Raw genomic sequence first — 21905 nt, 5'->3', positions numbered from 1 at the left:
ATGTCGTTATCTCGGGCAGTGCTGTATTAAGCCAATGCGGTGCCCCTGGGCACTATACCTCAAGTGCCCCCACCCTCACCCTGCGCGCACGCATTCAGTAACCACCTGCACACACTCACAAACCTTGCCCTTTGCTGTCAAAAATAGTAGCATATACATAAACAATAGTACACATAAACAAGGTCATTCTTCCTCATTGAAAATGTATTAAGTAGGCTACATCAGCCCATCAAATTCACTGAAAACAACCAACGATAGCTATGCATGTAGGCATATTGAAATGTCTTATTCAAAAATGAGCAGCATATATTTGTATGTCTCAAGGGGATCCTCGTCATCGCCGACCCCTCGGCTAACACTGGCTGTGGTTGTAGCATCTCCCCGGCTAGTGTTAGCAGGGCCATCTCCCTCACTAGCATCGCTGATTTCACTAGCTTCGGCTTCAGCGCTGGTAGTGACAGCAGTTGTCGATGTTTTTATAAAAAAACGATCCAACACTGGAACATTTTTAATTGCAGCTACACGCCTGGAGTCTCTCTCTTTTTTTTTTTTTTTTTTTTTAATTTTCTCTTCGCACAACCGCTCAATTGATGTCTGTCCATTTTTCATTTCTACAGCAGTTTTTAAAAAATTGATGCATTTCACCGTAGGTGGACTGGCTCAACTGACAGGTTGAGGAAAGGGAGGTTAATGGTCACATAGGCCACTCTTGCTCAGAATTATGATTATTGTTGTTCTTATGAAATTAGTGTTCATAATGAATTATATATGACTATTTAACACTGTCAAGTGTATAACCATTTTAAGTGTACAAACACTCACAAAAAATATTTTTAAAGTTTCTGTCATGTGGTGCCCCCCCCCACTGGCTGTGAGTGGTTAGTGCCCCTGGGCACTGTGCCGCAGGCCCATATAGTTAATCCGGCCTTGATCTCGGGATAACAAGGTGAATAAAAAAAAGATTATATGAAAGGCCTCTCTCGGCTTCTGAGGTATATATTCTCAAATCACTTGTCTCTTTTTTTTTTTTTTTTTTTTTTTTTTTGTTTCTGTTTAACATACCATTCTGACAGTTTGGCCATATTGCTGTGTTGAACAGCTTGTTGCACCTTCCATTAAAGTGTTCACTTTTGTACACATCTTCTTGCTTTATTCATTCAGTTGTGGGGAATGGTTAGTAAGGTTGATTCTGACCAAGGCTATGTTGAGGTCACATATCTACTTTTTAAGTTCATGCTATAGTGCATACAGTTTTAGAGATATAGCCTACATGTGCATATGCATTCTTCTTGGTGTTCTCACAAACAGGTGAAATAAATCAGTTTAAATTTGGCCTATGGACATAGCCTGGCCTATTCTCAGCCATTACAAAATCTGTTGTCTGACCATAATTTAACTGATCTGTATACCACTATGCTACTAGATAACAAAATGCCTGTTTGTTTTATTTCATGTGAGATGTTGATAAATGTGAGCTTCAACAAAATAAGAGCACCTCTCTGAGTGTCACGTTTACGTAAAAAAAAGGTGTGCGTGCACGAGCATGGTCGCGCGCAAAAGTGTCCCGGTTTGAGACTAGGGAAATCTGGTCACCCTACCTACAGGATATCTTCAAATGTGAAATACCCCTCGAGAATAAGACTGTGTTTTTTGGACACATACCTGAGGAATGGCCGAAAAGAGAGAAACATTTAATAAATATCTTGCTGGTGGCCTGTAAAGAGTATTACCAGGAAATGGTTATCACAGGAGAGCCCAACTTTAAATATATGGATGGACATTACAATGGACATTTATAAAATGGAGAAGATAACAGCTTTCGTTAATCACAAATTGGAGAAATTCGCTTCACACTGGGAAAACTGGGTCAAATATGTCACGCCCCATAGGCCTGATTTTTATTTTCGCAAACCAGTGACCGTGCTGTATAAAAAGGATCACTCCCTACTTGTACATAGATTTTTTGGGGTTTTTTTTCTTCTTCTTCTTCTTGTTTGTTTCTCTTTTCATTCTTCAGATACAAAACAAAAATGCTATTTGGGGAAGACAACAGATGTAAGATGTATGAACATATGATGTACTGGATGTGAATGTCTGATTCTGAATGTCAATAAAAAAAAAAAAAAATGCAGCAATGAAACGTTTCCCAAAGTGTCTATTTTATTCATCAGTCTTGGTGTCGTTCAATATTTTAGTGAATCAGATTGATGGAGTATCTCACTGCAATATCGCGCTGTTTGTTCGTTAAAGGAACAGTCCACCGTACTTCCATAATGAAATATGCTCTTATCTGAATTGAGACGAGCTGCTCCGTACCTCTCCGAGCTTTGCGCGACCTCCCAGTCAGTCAGACGCGCTGTCACTCCTGTTAGCAATGTAGCTAGGCTCAGCATGGCCAATGGTATTTTTTTGGGGCTGTAGTTAGATGCGACCAAACTCTTCCGCGTTTTTCCTGTTTACATAGGTTTATATGACCAGTGACCTGAAACAAGTTCAGTTACACAAATTGAAACATAGCGATTTTCTATGCTATGGAAAGTCCGCACTATAATGACAGGCGTACTAACACCTTCTGCGCGCTTCGGCAGCGCATTGATATCTGAGCTCCGTATCAATGCGCTGCCGAAGCGCGCAGAAGGTGTTAGTACGCCTGTCATTATAGTGCGGACATTCCATAGCATAGAAAATCGCTACGTTTCAATTTGTGTAACTGAACTTGTTTCATATCACTGGTCATATAAACCTATGTAAACAGGAAAAACGCGGAAGAGTTTGGTCGCATCTAACTACAGCCCCAAAAAATACCGTTGGCCATGCTGAGCCTAGCTACATTGCTAACAGGAGTGACAGCGCGTCTGACTGACTGGGAGGTGGCGCAAAGCCCGGAGAGGTACGGAGCAGCTCGTCTCAATTCAGATAAGAGCATATTTCATTATGGAAGTACGGTGGACTGTTCCTTTAACAGCGACTATTTTTGTTCCCAGTGATTTACAGAAGGCAGGAGACAGAAGAGAAAAGATCATCACAGATACAGGGTAAGATCAAACCCAACACCATGACTGACACTGACACACTGGAATTATAAACCTCTCTGCTGTTATTATCTACAGGATTCGATTATAGAAAACATACAGTCAAATCAGGTAAATCCATCGTGTTAGCATCATAAAGAACGGTTATCTGTGGAAACCAGTCAGAAAAACTGTGATCTTAAACTGTAATAATTGGAGCCCAGGTCTCACCATGTCTTCTTATTTCACCCTGTCACACAGACACGCCCCAGAATCTCCTGCTGTAAATGAAGTCCAGAAAAAGTTCAGATTAAATCTGATGAAGAAGTTTCAGTGTTTAAATGAAGTGATAATAAAGCAGGAAAACCGAGTGCTACTGAATGAGATCTACACAGAGCTCTACATCACAGAGGGAGACAGTGGAGACGTCAATAAAGAACATGAGGTGAGACAGATCGAGGCAGCGTCCAGGAGAAAAACAACAGAGGAAACACCAATCAAATGCAAAGACATCTTTAAGCCCTTATCTGAAAAACCCCAACCCATCAGAACTGTAGTGACAAAGGGCGTGGCTGGTATTGGAAAAACAGTCTCTGTGCAGAAGTTCATTGTGGACTGGGCTGAAGGGAAAGCAAACCAGGACGTCCCCCTCATATTTCCACTTCCTTTCAGAGAGCTGAATCTGATGAAGGACCAAAAACTGAGTCTGATGGAGCTCCTTCATGTCTGTTTTAAAGAAACAAAAGAAACAGAAATGTCCAGGTTGGAAAAGGTTCTGTTCATTTTTGATGGATTGGACGAGTGTCGTTTCCCTCTGGATTTCCAGAACACAGTGAGTGTGTGTGATGTAACTGAATCAGCATCGGTGCATGTGCTGCTGATAAACCTGATCAAAGGGGATCTGCTTCCCTCTGCTCTCATCTGGATCACCTCCCGACCAGCAGCAGCTGATCAAATCCCCTCTAAGTACGTCCATCGAGTCACAGAGGTACGAGGGTTCAATGACCCACAGAAGGAGGAGTACTTCAGGAAGAGGGTCAGTGATCAGAGTCTGGCCAAGAACATCATCACACACCTGAAGTCATTAAGAAGCCTGTACATCATGTGCCACATCCCAGTCTTCTGCTGGATTTCAGCCGCTGTTCTCGAGAGAATGTTGGGTGAAGCAGAGAGTGGAGAGATCCCCAAGACTCTGACTCAAATGTACATACGCTTCCTCATTATTCAGACAAACATCATCAGAGGAAAGTACTCAAAGAAGCAGGAGAGTGATGAAGAAATGCTGCTCAAACTGGGAAAACTGGCTTTTCAGCAGCTGGAGAAAGGCAACCTGATCTTCTATGAGGAAGACCTGAGAGGGTGTGGCATTGATGTGACAGAAGCAGCAGTGTACTCAGGTGTGTGTACGCAGGTCTTCAGAGAGGAGGTTGGGCTTCACCAGAGTAAAGTGTACTGCTTTGTTCATCTGAGCGTTCAGGAACATCTCGCAGCTCTGTATGTGCATCTGACCTTCATGAAGGAAAAGAGAAATGTTCTTGATCAGAGTTGGCCCTTTAAGACAATTTCAGATGTACACAGGAGTGCTGTAGATCAGACCTTAAAAAGTCAGACTGGACATCTGGATCTGTTCCTCCGCTTTCTTCTGGGTCTCTCACTGGAGTCCAATCAGAAACTCTTACATGCCTTAGTAACACAGACAGGAAGTAGCTCCCAGAGCAAAGAGGAAACAGTTTGGTACATTAAGAAGATGATCAGTGGAGATCTTCCTGCAGAAAAATCCATCAATCTGTTCCACTGTCTGAATGAACTGGGTGACGATTCTCTCGTGGAGGAAATCCAACGCTACCTGAAATCTGGAAAACAAAGTGAACTCTCTCCTTCACAGTGGTCTGCTCTGGCGTTTGTGTTACTGACTTCAGCAGAGGAGCTGGAGGAGTTTGACCTGAGTAAATATACCAGTACAGAGAAGATACCAGATGAGGTTCTTGTGAAGGTGATGCCTGTGATTGCAGCATCCAGAAAAGCCGTGTAAGTAAAGCTGAATAGAACTGTTCTACTGTTCCACTGTTACAAAGAGAGAAACTGAAAGCACTTTGACAGAAACGCACTTTGGGATGGTTTGAGTTTCAGGTGATCCAGAGTGTGTGAATACAAATAGATCAGTAGATAAATGAGGGGAAAACAGTTGCATGTAGAATTGAATAAAACTGATGTTCAGCTATTAAATAAGTGGAAACCAGTTGATGCCACTGAAGGAGAAAAACATTTACATCTCACATTCTGCCATTTTGTCCCAAGAAGCTGTGAGCTGAAGATGGAAGTGACGGCCGGCTAACTCGACTCACAAACACCACCTTTCCAAAAATAAAGCAAATAATCAAACACAACTTTTATACTCCTAGTTTATTTACAATTTACACCACTATTGCAGGCTAAAGTGACCAATAAATGAGGTGTTTTTGTTTTTTCTCTTCTGTACAAAACCTTCACTGAGTGTAATGTGAATAATTTTTTTTCTCTTCACATGTCTCCACATTAAATGTGTGTTCTCGCTGAAATATAACGATGCAGACACTGGGCCTGTAGAACCATGTGGAGTTTGCAGTAAAACAAAATTATAATTCCAAAAAACCTTATTGTGACCTGATAAAAGGTTTTATTCAAAACAGCTTTTCACAGAGAACTCATTAGAAACACCGTTCTTATTTATTTTTATTACATCATAACAAACTAATTACATGCTAATTATTCTTTTGTTGTTGTAATGTCCTAACATCTATTATAAATTCTATTTGTTGTTGTTGTGCTGACCTTGTTACAGCTTTTATTCTTTTTCATGCTGAAACTCTTTGATGGATTTATTTGTCGCTGAAACACAAACCTCTGTCTCAAATTTCAGTGGCCTTTTCTGGGAGAGGTCTTTACCCCCCACACACAGGGAAAGTCAGACAGGGAGAGACAACACACAGAGTGTAAGGAGAAGAACATGTCCAGTCTGTAAATCACTGGCACAAGGAACAAATAAGGAGCACCTGGCAACACACACACACACACACACACACACACACACACACACACACACACACACACACACAGGGAGAGTTAGCCAGTAAGGTCCTCATGAGTATCTCCATAAAACCCCTTCAGCACAGGGCTGTGATCATTTCAGTCGCTCACTAATTAGAGAACAAATCAAATGTCTGATCTGTTCAGATAAATATGACTCTGCCTCGAACTCTGCCTGCTTCATCTAAACCTGACTTTTGAAACTCTTTTCCTTTCTCCTCTTATAAATATTTTAGATCAGACTCTTATTTCCCGATTTGGTGATCAGATTTGATGTTGCGTGTTTATCCCATGTGTCAGTGATGACGTGTGCAGCAGAAAACTCAAATCCGAACAGCTCGAACTGTGAATTACTGTTACAGCATTTCAGTGTATTGTCGACTCGGAGTTTGTACTTTTGTCATTTATGAAAATGAAATGGTGCAGTGAAAGATTTGAGGACCTGTTTGATCATTTGTGAGAGTTTATCATGTATTATTTTATTTCCTTCAGTATCAGTTGTGATACGATTAAAGGGAGAAGCGCTGAAGCTCTGGTCTCAGTGCTCAACTCAGAAACCTCCAGTCTGAGAGAACTGCATCTGACTGTGAAGACACTGGATCTGTCTGGGAATAAACTAGAAGACTCAGGAGTGAAGCGTCTCTGTGCTGTACTGGAGAATCCTCACTGTAAAGTGGAGACACTGGTGTAAGATCATCTCTCTGAGAGTCACGATAACTCACTAAAGCAGCAGTTAATAGTTGTATACAGTGTAATCAGTTAAATTTTTCTGTAAAAGTAAAACAAGCAGAACAAATATATTAGTCATGAAGTCATCATTTCTCCTCAGAATCACTTTTACTTTCAAGAAATAATTAAGTGTATTTACAATTAAATGTGGCGGCACGGTGGTGTAGTGGTTAGCGCTGTTGCCTCACAGCAAGAAGGTCCTGGGTTCGAGCCCCAGGGCCGGCGAGGGCCTTTCTGTGTGGAGTTTGCATGTTCTTCCCGTGTCCGCGTGGGTTTCCTCCGGGTGCTCCGGTTTCCCCCACAGTCCAAAGACATGCAGGTTAGGTTAACTGGTGACTCTAAATTGACCGTAGGTGTGAATGTGAGTGTGAATGGTTGTCTGTGTCTATGTGTCAGCCCTGTGATGACCTGGCGACTTGTCCAGGGTGTACCCCGCCTTTCGCCCGTAGTCAGCTGGGATAGGCTCCAGCTTGCCTGCTACCCTGTAGAACAGGATAAAGCGGCTAGAGATAATGAGATGAGGTGAGACAATTAAATGTGTGATCATTAAAAATCCAGTCAAGCAGAGATAAATTCTACAAAACCTGACTCTTCACTTCAACCTTTAAATTATTGACTTTTTGCTGAATCATTTGCACCTCGAGTAAACTTAATATCAGTAACAGTGGGAATGTTTGAGTCATTATTAATAATAGCTTGTGATTGGTGAAGAGAATAGAGACAGTCCAACATGAGAGACATCATCTTCACAACCACTATTACACCAAGATGAAAATCTGTTGATGAAGTGTGTCATTGTGTCACACAGAAATGCCAAATCCATGGGAACACACACACACACACACACACACACACACACCCCTCTGATTTAAAGACACCAAGCAAATCTTGACATTCATAAACTGAGGCAGTGAAGTGTGTGTCATTGTGTCTCTGCAGGTTGCAGTATTGTGGTGTCTCAGATGAAGGCTGTGCTGCTCTGAGTTCAGCTCTGAGATCAAACCCCTCACACCTGAGATACCTGGATCTGACTAATAATAATCTGGGAGACTCAGGAGTGAAGCGTCTCTGTGCTGTACTGGAGAATCCTCACTGTAAACTGGAGATACTGGGGTAAGATCATCTCTCTGAGAGTCACATGACCTGCTCCTCAGTAAGACACATTCTCTAATAGTGAGACTGAAGCAGAGGTTTTAGGTTCATCATCAGTGTCCTGAGGAGGAAGATTGTTTCTGTTCACTGCACACTGATGATTTGTCACAGAGTCTTTGGGTCAGATGGACGTATATGAGAAGCTGCAGCACAAAACGGGACTTGATCCGACTGCAATGTGTCTGAACTCACTGTGAAATTTACTACAACACTGTAACTAATCACACAAACTGCACCTGAGACTCAAACTAACTGCCCTCTGTGTGAGCTGCAGTGACATGATGGAAATTATCTCAGGAATATAGAATTTGAAACTAAAATGAGACATTAATGCCAGAGAACTGATGGGGTAACAAAATAAATAGATTTTAAAAATTGACTTTTCAGTAAAAACCATGAAAAAAGTACAAGAAAAAAACACAATAATCCTTCTGTTGATTTTCAGTAATTCAGTGAGTTATTACAGTAATAAACAGTTGTAGTAATAATAATCTAATAGCAGGGCGGAGCTAAGGGGGTGGGCGGGGCCATTGCCTCTGGGCCTTGGGCCCTCCCCCTATGCGTACAGGGCCCCATCCTTTGACATTCAGGCCCTCCCAATAAATGTGCCTTACGCGATTTCATTGGAAATTCCTTGAAACCTATAAGTTTTCACATGATTACAAACTAGTTGACCGATATATCTCTCATTTTTGCTACACATTCTTATCATGGTTAAAAAACAATAAAAAATGACAGCTTTGGCTGGGCCCGGGACAAAATAATCTGAGTGCCCCCACACACACACACACACACACACACATACGCGCGCACGCACATCGCCACACAGAAACCACCCACACCCAACCCCTCTTTTCACAGTCTCCATTCACTCCAACCCTTAAATAACAGGTATTCCAAGCCCATTATAACAGTCAACCATTTTATTTCAACATTTCAACATATTTACAGTTTGAACATTTCCTTAGTCTGCAACTATTCAGGTGCGAAATGCAATGCGCCGGACTTTTGCTGTGGCAAAGTCGTCAATAAGGTCATTGAAGTCCAGCTTCTTTGCAAGTTCGCGCTCTATAGAGAGCATAGCCAGCCCATTGAGCCTCTCCTGTGACATGTTTGAGCGCAGGTAGTTGATAAACCAAAATGATTGTTTACGGGATGGAACTGGGCCTCAATGAGAACGGAGTTATGGCTTTCCCAAAATCTGAACATAGAAGCATCACCACTAGTGATGTGTACAGTGAGTTTTTCAGTGTATTTTTTTGTCTTGTTTTTCATAAATGTCCTTTCCGTACTCGATTTAGAATGTTACAAAAAAAATTGACACCCTCCCAACCACGTAACATTAGCCTATCTGACCTGGGGGCTGACACGTTTATTACGGATAAACCAAAAGGATTACAACGTTCCCTGGATATAGAACTGGACCGAGAAGATTTCAAAATCTTAACGTGTAAGCAACAACAATAAAACAGAGGTTGTTTTATTCATTTAGGGCTTATTAGGCTACTTTCATTAATTGCGCTTTTCATACAGGCCTATCATTTTTCACTTGAGCAAGGGAATTGTTTGAAGAGTATCCAGTCTAAGCGAAAGTTTAATGTTTTGCAACAGACTAACCTCAAAACACCCCATTTATAGCCCATTCTTTACATTAAACTCTATCTAGCTGGCAATTTCACATGCCGTCGTATCTACACGGGATGATTTCCAACAAAAGAAGGTTTAATTAACAAGAGGCAGCGTTCCACGGGCTTTCAGCTAACCGGAGTCCAGCTCAGCGCAGCTCAGCAAGCGTGCCTAAAACATTTGGATATGATTGCGGGCCAATGTGCTATTCTTTGCTTCATTGAGATATATGCAACACAGTGTTATTAAACTGATATGTTTATGAAATAATTCAATGCCCTGTGCATTTCAGTGTTCACTCAGTGTACCCTGCTATCCCCTACTTTATAATTATGAATGGCGCGTCGCGCGTGCTGGGGTTACATTACGGGGCTGGAAAAAAGTTATCTGTGTCTTACCTGGCTCAGCTGCCCCACTGCCTTCACCACCTGCTGCATCATCTGAATCTTTTCTAAAATATCTATGCAGTGAGCCCCTGAGGCTCTTGGCTTCTTCATCTATTTTCTCTTTTCTTTTCTTTTCTTTGCTCCTGACTTGTGCATGTTGGCAAACGGGCTCGCACGCTTATTGTTGAAGCGTTATGATGGAATAGTGCCGTGTTATTTGGCGCCTTAATCAAAGACCAAACCATTTCTGCATTAGGGGTGGTAGGTGGGTTCTTGAATCTATTTTCGAAGACAATAAAGGCAAAAGAACCAGAAATCATTCATTGAATGCAAATATAGCACATTTTTCTCCCCCAAATCAACACATTTTGAAATGAAACAGAATGATTAATGGCATCTTCATGAGGGACCAGTTCTGGGCCCCCCTCATGCCTGGGCCCGGGACAAAATACCCGGTTGTCCCCCCCCTGGCGACGGCCCTGACCCTAGTAAACGTGTTACCTCTGATTGGCTAACAGCACTGTGACGCTACCTCCAGTGGGTCAGAACAAGCGGATGTGGGTGTCTTTGTAAAAACTGTTTCGATTGGCTATTATGGTCTCGACATCGATGTTTTGACCAATAACAGTGTAGATGTGGCAGTGGGGCGTGGCCGAGCATCGGTCTGTGAATGGAGGGCGGAGTCAGGGAAGTTAAGTGTCAGAATCACTGCACCTGACGGGAATTAACGTGTGTTTGTATGTCTTCCCCAGTGACCGCGCCCTATAAGAGGAGAGGGAGAGCAGAGGAAGGGAGCTCTCTCCCCAACCAGAACGCTTGTGTGCACGCGCGCGAGCGACTGGGAGGGAGGGAGGGAGGGAGGGAGGGAGGGAGGGAGGGAGGGAGTCAGTCAGTCAGTCAGTCAGTCAGTCAGTCAGTCAGTCAGTCAGTCATTCATTTATTTAATTGAATACTCCCTGCGGCAGCGGCTCTCATCGAGGCACGGAGCGGAGCTCGCCTCGGGGTGTGTGGGGGGGAATAACGTCCCCTGGCTGGGAGCTCACTGACCCTGCCAGCGCTGGTTCGTTCAGGAGAGGGCAGGGGTTGCTGGCTGCCAAGTCTGGGAAGGCTGGGACTTAGGGTTAGGTGAATTACGTCCCGTGGCACGGAGCTAGCCCGCCCTAGGAGCGCTCTTTCGTTCGGGAGAGGGCAGAGGTCACTGGCTGCCAAATCTGGGGAGGCTGGGACCTCCCCTGCCCGAGTTACAAGCGTGCAAAGTCCGGCTGGAGCCACCTTTAGAAACGAAACTGATGTGGAGCACCGCACCGCACTTCGGGGCGAATTACATCTCTCTCTCCTCGCGCTTTCTTCCCGTGGGTGGTCGCAAGCCAAGGTGGGCGAGGCCATGAATACTAATTTTCGAAGTGACGTCACTTCATATGGCTTTTTTTGATCCACTCGTTTTTCCGACTATTTTCTTTCTTCAGCTAATACAGGGAATGTGAGTAGAATTACATTTTCACATGCAGCATGCATATGCAACTCGGAGTGAACTATGGTATTTCAAAAAGAGCCAGTATTAAACGTTTTTGGTGGAAGGGCACCTTTAAAAACTGCTTTTTGTTAGATATAGCCTGAGTAGGCCTATATGCCGCAAGCCTTCTAATTTGTTTGTTTGCAGTTTCGCCGTGGGGGCCCTGATTTGGTGTTTTGCCCCGGGGCCTTGTGTGCAGTTGTTCCGCCACTGTCTAAAAGAGTAATAAATGGATAAAATGGTAAATATTCTCTCAGGGCATCTCCGTCTCACTGCTCTGAACAGGGTTGCCAGATCTGCGTTACAGAAGTAGCTCAGTGGATCAGCAGGGTTAAACCCATTATCAGTTGCAGGATCCAGGGGTACAAGCTGTGTCCCGTGTATATATTGTTAAAATATGTAACAACAAAGAAGGCAATAAAATCGGTACGGCTCACACCGGTTACTAGAAGGGAAAACTACTCCCACACCAGAAGTCATAGGAATACAACAAAGGTTTTTTTTTTTTTTTTAAGTGATTTTAGTATTTGGAAATTTGAGCTAAATTCCGATGTAACGAGTAACATGAAAGCCGCTCAACAACAAAAGTTTTGCTCAATATTTAAAAAAAATTCATAAATTTTTTTTGTTACATTTTTGAATGAATTTTAGACTTTGACTGTTATGCTAATAATATAGACCCGAACTGGAGAATATGGAACTTGAGAATGAAAGATTTCAAGCAAAACAACAAAACACACATTATCTAACGATGTTTTTAATTATACTCGTATATAAAATAAATCACTAAGTTTTAACTTCATACAAGCTAAAATTCTCTTCCAAAAGCAATACACGAGTTCTCATACGATTTACTTACTGTTTGTGAATGTTCAGCTTTCTCCTTCTAATAATGATTCCAAAATTACACTGAATTCTCAACCCCGAACACATTTATGCAGATAAAAATCACCGAAAAAGTTGGCCATCTTGCTTTGAAAAATGCTTTCTTGGGATCGCATACAATGCGTCTTAACAACAGCAAGAGCTGAACTGTTATTCTCATCCCAAAAGTTCTTTTGGTACCAAATCTTCTTGATTCCATCGTAAACAGCTCCCAAAATTACACATTTTCTCACTGAATCCTCACTGTAAAGTGGAGACACTGGGGTAAGATCATCTCTCTGAGAGTCACAATAACTCACTAAAGCAGCAGTTAATAGTTGTATACAGTGTTATGAATTAAACTTTTCTGTCAGAGTAAAACATACAGAACAAATATATTAGTCATGAAGTGATCATATTCACTTTTACTTTAAAGAAATAATTAAAATGTCTTTAAAATTAAATATGTGATCATTAAAAATCCAGACAAGCAGAGATAAATTCTACAAAACCTGACTCTTCACTTCAACCTTTAAATTATTGACTTTTTGCTGAATCATTTGCACCTCGAGTAAACTTAATGTCAGTAACAGTGGTAATGTTTGAGTCATTATTAATAATAGCTTGTGATTGGTGAAGAGAATAGAGACAGTCCAACATGAGACATCATCTTCACAACCACTATTACACCAAGATGAAAATCTGTTGATGAAGTGTGTGTCATTGTGTCTCTGCAGGTTGGAGCGTTGTGGTGTCTCAGATGAAGGCTGTGCTGCTCTGAGTTCAGCTCTGAGATCAAACCCCTCACACCTGAGAGAGCTGAATCTGACTAATAATAATCTGGGAGACTCAGGAGTGAAGCGTCTCTGTGCTGGACTGGAGAATCCTCACTGTAAAGTGGAGACACTGGGGTAAGGTCATCTCTCTGAGAGTCACATGACCTGCTCCTCAGTAAGACCCATTCTCTAATAGTGAGACTGAAGCAGAGGTTTTAGGTTCATCATCAGTGTCCTGAGGAGGAAGATTGTTTCTGTTCACTGCACACTGATGATTTGTCACAGAGTCTTTGGGTCAGATGGATGTATGTGAGAAGCTGCAGCACAAAACGGGACTTGATCCGACTGCAATGTGTCTGAACTCACTGTGAAATTTACTACAACACTGTAACTAATCCCACAAACTGCACCTGAGACTCAAACTAACTGCCCTCTGTGTGGGCTGCAGTGACATGGTGGAAATGATCTCAGGAATATAGAATTTGAAACTAAAATGAGACATTAATGCCAGAGAACTGATGGGGTAACAAAATAAATAGATTTTAAAAATTGACTTTTCAGTAAAAACCATGAATAAAGTACAAGAAAAAAACACAATAATCCTTCTGTTGATTTTCAGTAATTCAGTGAGTTATTACAGTAATAAACAGTTGTAGTAATAATAATCTAATAGCAGGGCGGAGCTAAGGGGGTGGGCGGGGCCATTGCCTCTGGGCCTTGGGCCCTCCCCCTATGCGTACAGGGCCCCATCCTTTGACATTCAGGCCCTCCCAATAAATGTGCCTTACGCGATTTCATTGGAAATTCCTTGAAACCTATAAGTTTTCACATGATTACAAACTAGTTGACCGATATATCTCTCATTTTTGCTACACATTCTTATCATGGTTAAAAAACAATAAAAAATGAAATAAAACCCTGTTAAATCAGGATAGTTGAGGCTTTTCTTGGATTCGAGAGAACTGTGAACGCATCCGCTTCTGAACTGGAGGGCCGAATTATTAGCTGCATTGAAGGGAATGGCTTAGATCTCTCCAGATGCCGTGGACAGGGTTATGACGGCGCAGCGAACATGAGCGGAATTTATTCTGGTGTTCAAGCGAGAATAGCGGAGCGGGAGCCCCTTGCTTTGTACGTGCGCTGTGTGGCTCATTGTCTGAATTTGGTACTGAATGATTCTGTCAAAACTATCCCAGAGATTAGACAGTTTTATGATGTGGTTGCCAACAGTGTTAAGAGATGGGCATTACTTGGCGACTTATTGAGCCCAGAGAGCAGGGACATAACCTTGAAATGCCTCTGCCCAACCCGCTGGTCCTCCCGCTACGATGCGTTTGTTGCATTAAAGTACAGATATGGAGACATCATTAAAGCTCTCGACAAGCTCTCACTTGCAAGCGAGAAAACGAATGAACGAGATGAGGCAGATGCACTTAAAAAGGCCATTACTAAATTTCAGTTCATATTTTTAATCAGCCTTCAGACAAAGATTTTGGAGTGCACTGATGCCCAGGGCCGTTGACAGCTTTGGCTGGGCCCGGGACAAAATAATCTGAGTGCCCCCCCCCCCCCCCCCCCCCCCCCCCCACACACACATACGCGTGCACGCACATCGCCACACAGAAACCACCCACACCCAACCCCTCTTTTCACAGTCTCCATTCACTCCAACCCTTAAATAACAGGTATTCCAAGCCCATTATAACAGTCAACCATTTTATTTCAACATTTCAACATATCTACAGTTTGAACATTTCCTTAGTCTGCAACTATTCAGGTGTGAAATGCAATGCGCCGGACTTTTGCTGTGGCAAAGTCGTCAATAAGGTCATTGAAGTCCAGCTTCTTTGCAAGTTCGCGCCCATTGAGCCTCTCCTGTCACATGTTTGAGCGCAGGTAGTTGATAAACCAAAATGATTGTTTACGGGATGGAACTGGGCCTCAATGAGAACGGAGTTATGGCTTTCCCAAAATCTGAACATAGAAGCATCACCACTAGTGATGTGTACAGTGAGTTTTTCAGTGTATTTTTTTGTCTTGTTTTTCATAAATGTCCTTTCCGTACTCGATTTAGAATGTTACAAAAAAAATTGACACCCTCCCAACCACGTAACATTAGCCTATCTGACCTGGGGGCTGACACGTTTATTACGGATAAACCAAAAGGATTACAACGTTCCCTGGATATAGAACTGGACCGAGAAGATTTCAAAATCTTAACGTGTAAGCAACAACAATAAAACAGAGGTTGTTTTATTCATTTAGGGCTTATTAGGCTACTTTCATTAATTGCGCTTTTCATACAGGCCTATCATTTTTCACTTGAGCAAGGGAATTGTTTGAAGAGTATCCAGTCTAAGCGAAAGTTTAATGTTTTGCAACAGACTAACCTCAAAACACCCCATTTATAGCCCATTCTTTACATTAAACTCTATCTAGCTGGCAATTTCACATGCCGTCGTATCTACACGGGATGATTTCCAACAAAAGAAGGTTTAATTAACAAGAGGCAGCGTTCCACGGGCTTTCAGCTAACCGGAGTCCAGCTCAGCGCAGCTCAGCAAGCGTGCCTAAAACATTTGGATATGATTGCGGGCCAATGTGCTATTCTTTGCTTCATTGAGATATATGCAACACAGTGTTATTAAACCGATATGTTTATGAAAATTCAATGCCCTGTGCATTTCAGTGTTCACTCAGTGTACCCTGCTATCCCCTACTTTATGAATGGCGTGTCGCGCGTGCTGGGGTTACATTACGGGGCTGGAAAAAAGTTATCTGTGTCTTACCTGGCTCAGCTGCCCCACTGCCTTCACCACCTGCTGCATCATCTGAATCTTTTCTAAAATATCTATGCAGTGAGCCCCTGAGGCTCTTGGCTTCTTCATCTATTTTCTCTTTTCTTTTCTTTTCTTGCTCCTGACTTGTGCATGTTGGCAAACGGGCTCGCACGCTTATTGTTGAAGCGTTATGATGGAATAGTGCCGTGTTATTTGGCGCCTTAATCAAAGACCAAACCATTTCTGCATTAGGGGTGGTAGGTGGGTTCTTGAATCTATTTTCGAAGACAATAAAGGCAAAAGAACCAGAAATCATTAATTGAATGCAAATATAGCACATTTTTCTCCCCCAAATCAACACATTTTGAAATGAAACAGAATGATTAATGGCATCTTCATGAGGGACCAGTTCTGGGCCCCCCTCATGCCTGGGCCCGGGACAAAATACCTGGTTGTCCCCCCCTGTCGACGGCCCTGACCCTAGTAAACGTGTTACCTCTGATTGGCTAACAGCAGTGTGACGCTACCTCCAGTGGGTCAGAACAAGCGGATGTGGGTGTCTTTGTAAAAACTGTTTCGATTGGCTATTATGGTCTCGACATCGATGTTTTGACCAATAACAGTGTAGATGTGGCAGTGGGGCGTGGCCGAGCATCGGTCTGTGAATGGAGGGCGGAGTCAGGGAAGTTAATTGGCAGAATCACTGCACCTGACGGGAATTAACGTGTGTTTGTGTGTCTTCCCCAGTGACCGCGCCCTATAAGAGGAGAGGGAGAGCAGAGGAAGGGAGCTCTCTCCCCAACCAGAACGCTTGTGCGCGCACGTGAGCGACTGCGAGGGAGTCAGTCAGTCATTCATTTATTTAATTGAATACTCCCTGCGGCAGCGGCTCTCATCGAGGCACGGAGCAGAGCTCGCCTCGGGGTGTGTGGGGGGGAATAACGTCCCCTGGCTGGGAGCTCACTGGCCCTGCCAGCGCTGGTTCGTTCAGGAGAGGGCAGGGGTTGCTGGCTGCCAAGTCTGGGGAGGCTGGGACTTAGGGTTAGGTGAATTACGTCCCGTGGCGCGGAGCTAGCCCGCCCTAGGAGCGCTCTTTCGTTCGGGAGAGGGCAGAGGTCACTGGCTGCCAAATCTGGGGAGGCTGGGACCTCCCCTGCCCGAGTTACAAGCGTGCAAAGTCCGGCTGGAGCCACCTTTAGAAACGAAACTGATGTGGAGCACCGCACCACACTTCGGGGCGAATTACATCTCTCTCTCCTCGCGCTTTCTTCCCGTGGGCGGTCGCAAGCCAAGGTGTGCGAGGCCATGAATACTAATTTTCGAAGTGACGTCACTTCGTATGGCTTTTTTTGATCCACTCATTTTTCCGACTATTTTCTTTCTTCAGCTAATACAGGGAATGGGAGTAGAATTACATTTTCACATGCAGCATGCATATGCAACTCGGAGTGAACTATGGTATTTCAAAAAGAGCCAGTATTAAACGTTTTTGGTGGAAGGGCACCTTTAAAAACTGCTTTTTGTTAGATATAGCCTGAATAGGCCTATATGCTGCAAGCCTTCTAATTTGTTTGTTTGCAGTTTCGCCGTGGGGGCCCTGATTTGGTGTTTTGCCCCGGGGCCTTGTGTGCAGTTGTTCCGCCACTGTCTAATAGAGTAATAAATGGATAAAATGGTAAATATTCTCTCAGGGCATCTCCGTCTCACTGCTCTGAACAGGGTTGCCAGATCTGCGTTACAGAAGTAGCTCAGTGGATCAGCAGGATTAAACCCATTATCAGTTGCAGGATCCAGGGGTACAAGCTGTGTCCCGTGTATATATTGTTAAAATATGTAACAACAAAGAAGGCAATAAAATCGGTACGGCTCACACCGGTTACTAGAAGGGAAAACTACTCCCACACCAGAAGTCATAGGAATACAACCAAGGTTTTTTTTTTTTTTTTAAGTGATTTTAGTATTTGGAAATTTGAGCTAAATTCCGATGTAACGAGTAACATGAAAGCCGCTCAACAACAAAAGTTTTGCTCAATATTTTAAAAAAAAATGCATAAATTTTTTTTGTTACATTTTTGAATGAATTTTACACTTTGACTGTTATGCTAATAATATAGACCCGAACTGGAGAATTTGGAACTCGAGAATGAAAGATTTCAAGCAAAACAACAAAACACACATTATCTAACAATGTTTTTAATTATACTCATATATAAAATAAATCACTAAGTTTTAACTTCATACAAGCTAAAATTCTCTTCCAAAAGCAATACACGAGTTCTCATACGATTTACTTACTGTTTGCGAATGTTCAGCTTTCTCCTTCTAATAATGATTCCAAAATTACACTGAATTCTCAACCCCGAACACATTTATGCAGATAAAAATCACCGAAAAAGTTGGCCATCTTGCTTTGAAAAATGCTTTCTTGGGATCGCATACAATGCGTCTTAACAACAGCAAGGCGTGAACTGTTATTCTCATCCCAAAAGTTCTTTTGGTACCAAATCTTCTTGATTCCATCGTAAACAGCTCCCAAAATTACACATTTTCTCACTGAATCCTCACTGTAAAGTGGAGACACTGGGATAAGATCATCTCTCTGAGAGTCACAATAACTCACTAAAGCAGCAGTTAATAGTTGTATACAGTGTTATCAATTAAACTTTTCTGTCAAAGTAAAACATGCAGAACAAATATATTAGTCATGAAGTGATCATATTCACTTTTACTTTAAAGAAATAATTAAAATGTCTTTAAAATTAAATATGTGATCATTAAAAATCCAGACAAGCAGAGATAAATTCTACAAAACCTGACTCTTCACTTCAACCTTTAAATTATTGACTTTTTGCTGAATCATTTGCACCTCGAGTAAACTTAATGTCAGTAACAGTGGTAATGTTTGAGTCATTATTAATAATAGCTTGTGATTGGTGAAGAGAATAGAGACAGTCCAACATGAGAGACATCATCTTCACAACCACTATTACACCAAGATGAAAATCTGTTGATGAAGTGTGTGTCATTGTGTCTCTGCAGGTTGCGGGATTGTGGTGTTTCAGATGAAGGCTGTGCTGCTCTGAGTTCAGCTCTGAGATCAAACCCCTCACACCTGAGACAACTGGATCTGACTAATAATAATCTGGGAGACTCAGGAGTGAAGCGTCTCTGTGCTGGACTGGAGAATCCTCACTGTAAACTGGAGATACTGAGGTAAGATCATCTCTCTGAGAGTCACATGACCTGCTCCTCAGTAAGACACATTCTCTAATAGTGAGACTGAAGCAGAGGTTTTAGGTTCATCATCAGTGTCCTGAGGAGGAAGATTGTTTCTGTTCACTGCACACTGATGATTTGTCACAGAGTCTTTGGGTCAGATGGACGTATGTGAGAAGCTGCAGCACAAAACGGGACTTGATCCGACTGCAATGTGTCTGAAATTTATTATTTTACTTTAGAAATTAATGGAAATGAATTATCACCAGAATAAAAAATGTTGCCAACTGACCATCTCAGATTTGCTTCCTACTTTTTAAACAAAGTTACTCTTCCCAATAAATAGTGTGTAAAATTCCAGGCTTGTATTTGCATTAGTTTCTGAGATATCGAGGCTTTAACAGGCAGCGTGGCTCGAATTTTACTGTAAAAACAAGTGCGACAGAAAAACATTACAAAGTTCCATTCATTATTCTTTCCTTTCTTGTTGCATGAAAATTTCAGGGATGGTGTGGAATGTCGAGTTTAACTGTGATGTGATAAATAACTAAATTTTTTATATACATTTTTTAACATTGAACCCAGGACCCCCCAGAATCCAGCCAGGACGTGGATTTTTTTTTTTTTTTTTTGCTCCTCCGCAGTATGTTGATGAAATTAAATAATGAAGATGAGCTCAAAGTGCAGACCTTCAGCTTTATTTTGAGGGAACTTGCATCCAGATTGGGGGATGTCAGGATGCAGGCACTTACAGATACATGTGCAGGGGAGAGTGGGGAATGCAGACTGGCAAACAAATCCAAAACGCTAGAAGAAATTGAAGTCGAGGGACAGGCAGGGGTCGATTGATCAATCGGCAGACAGAGTAATAAGGTCTAGAGTCACGAGACAATAACGAGGGTCGAGACCATGATAAGGCAGGCAGAATAACAAGGCCTGGCATGTAGGGTGCATCAGTTGCCCTCATTTTCATAAAATCTGATGCATTTTTGTTTGGGTGTTCCTTTTCACCAATAAAGACATCCTGTAAAATTTTTTGACCATATTCAAAAGTCTAATGGTGGCACCATGAGGTTCATTTTTTGCCAAAAAACGCTTATTTTCTGTTTTCGCATAAGGTTTGAATCACAATGTTGGACTCCATTTATTGATTTCTTGTGACCCAGAGATCATGTTAAGAACCTTTGCAAGGGATTGAGAAGCATTAATTAGGGATCCCAGACGTCCGCTATTTAGCGGAATTCCGCTATTTTTCTAGCCAAAATGGTGGTGTTTTTTTTTTTTTTTTTTTTTTTTTTTTTTAAATCTCTTGTATATCCGTTAAAAATATTTTTGTTTAAGTAAAATGACCAGCAGAATATGTTCTGATTTGGTTTGCTTGTTTAGCGATGTTTTTGTCAGCTTCGTTTGTTCTCGTTGACATTCGGGAACACTCGGAAGTTAAATTGATGTAAATACCGCGAGACTGTACGCGATAGAACGAGAAAACAATATGGCTGCGCCCATTTGCTAGAAAATGTGTTTTAACTCCCTTCGTGCTTTTGTTTCTAATGCGTTGAACTTAATTCAATATGCAGGGCTGTGAAATTTCCGCGGATTCTGTCGCGAAAAAATTATCATCTTCACAAAACGTCTATTTTTGCATTAAAAATCATTGGGGGGGGGGTCTAGTCGGTTTTAATCGCCTTGCACGAGACCGGCGGCTCAATACAGCCGGACTCGCGGAGTTTTATGCCAGCTGAGCGTGGAACACATCTTGACTGCGACTCAGGAGCAGTGTTGCCAGATTGGGCGGTTTCAAGTGCATTTTGGTGAGTTTTGAACATATTTTGGGCTGGAAAACATCAGCAGTATCTGGCAACACTGCTCAGGAGTGCATGACAGAGCTAAAAATAGCTATTGCGTGACCTGGCACCGCGTACGTGAATTTTGTACTTACAGGGTGCAAGATCAGACATAGTTAAGATGCCATCAATAAGGAAAGCTAAGGAGGTGTTTGAGAGAGATGCAAAGAGGGCTAGAAAAGAACACACAGACAGACTGAAGGAAAAGATGAAAAAGAACAAGTTTGCAAAACTGAAAGAGATGGTGTTAAAGAAAAGAAAATGAAAAGACTTTCATTAGATGCTGTTTGACAGACTATGAACATTTTGTAAATAGCTTTAATAGAGGAATGCAAATACTATTGAGGTATTTCACCTGACGTCACAGGGTCACGTGACGCCCCGGTGTCCACCATTTTGGACGGCAAGCTAGCTAATGTCAACAACAGTAGCTAGTATGTTACTGTAGCAATGTTTACGTTCAGTCATTTGGATGACTGTTAAAACCTTTCAGTCTCAAGTTTTTCCTTTACTGGATTTACTAGTTTACTGAGCTAGCGCGCGATGGCTCCCGGCTCGGCCGGCGAGCGCGCAATGGCTCCCGGCTCGGCCGGCGAGCGCGCGATGGCTCCCGGCGAGCGCGCGATGGCGGCCGGCGAGCGCGCGATGGCGGCCGGCGAGCGCGCGATGGCGGCCGGCGAGCGCGCGATGGCGGCCGGCGAGCGCGCGATGGCTCCCGGCTCGGCCGGAGAGCGCGCGATGGCTCCCGGCTTGCCCGAGCGCGCTAGCTCAGTAAACTAGTAAATCCAGTAAAGGAAAAACTTGAGACTGAAAGGTTTTAACAGTCATCCAAATGACTGAACGTAAACATTGCTACAGTAACATACTAGTTACTGTTGTTGACATTAGCTAGTGCTAACAGCTAGTTGCTAATACACTGCTACAACACAGACACTGACCCTA

General features: G+C 42.6%; 1 protein-coding gene across 9 annotated transcripts in view; it reads left to right on the top strand.

Moving 5' to 3' along the window:
• The window catches only part of LOC132870624 (NACHT, LRR and PYD domains-containing protein 12-like), a 56556-nt gene that overhangs the window by 9343 nt on the left and 25308 nt on the right, over positions 1 to 21905 (top strand). For 8 of the 9 annotated variants that reach the window (XR_009651154.1, XR_009651153.1, XM_060904358.1 and 5 more), the window contains 6 exons: positions 2985 to 3035; positions 3273 to 5039; positions 6570 to 6764; positions 7746 to 7919; positions 13085 to 13258; positions 18943 to 19116. Coding sequence is in view for 7 of the 9 variants with exons in the window: in XM_060904358.1 (XP_060760341.1) it covers positions 2985 to 3035; positions 3273 to 5039; positions 6570 to 6764; positions 7746 to 7919; positions 13085 to 13258; positions 18943 to 19116 (2535 nt within the window). In the remaining 2 variants the exon portion in view is untranslated. The remainder of the gene's footprint in view (positions 1 to 2984; positions 3036 to 3272; positions 5040 to 6569; positions 6765 to 7745; positions 7920 to 13084; positions 13259 to 18942; positions 19117 to 21905) is intronic. The other variant, XM_060904359.1, reaches the window with a different exon arrangement.

The sequence above is a fragment of the Neoarius graeffei genome, chromosome 22 (genome assembly GCF_027579695.1).
Source record: "Neoarius graeffei isolate fNeoGra1 chromosome 22, fNeoGra1.pri, whole genome shotgun sequence".
Classification (NCBI taxonomy): Eukaryota; Metazoa; Chordata; class Actinopteri; order Siluriformes; family Ariidae; genus Neoarius; species Neoarius graeffei.
This window is presented reverse-complemented; position numbering and strand designations above follow the sequence as displayed.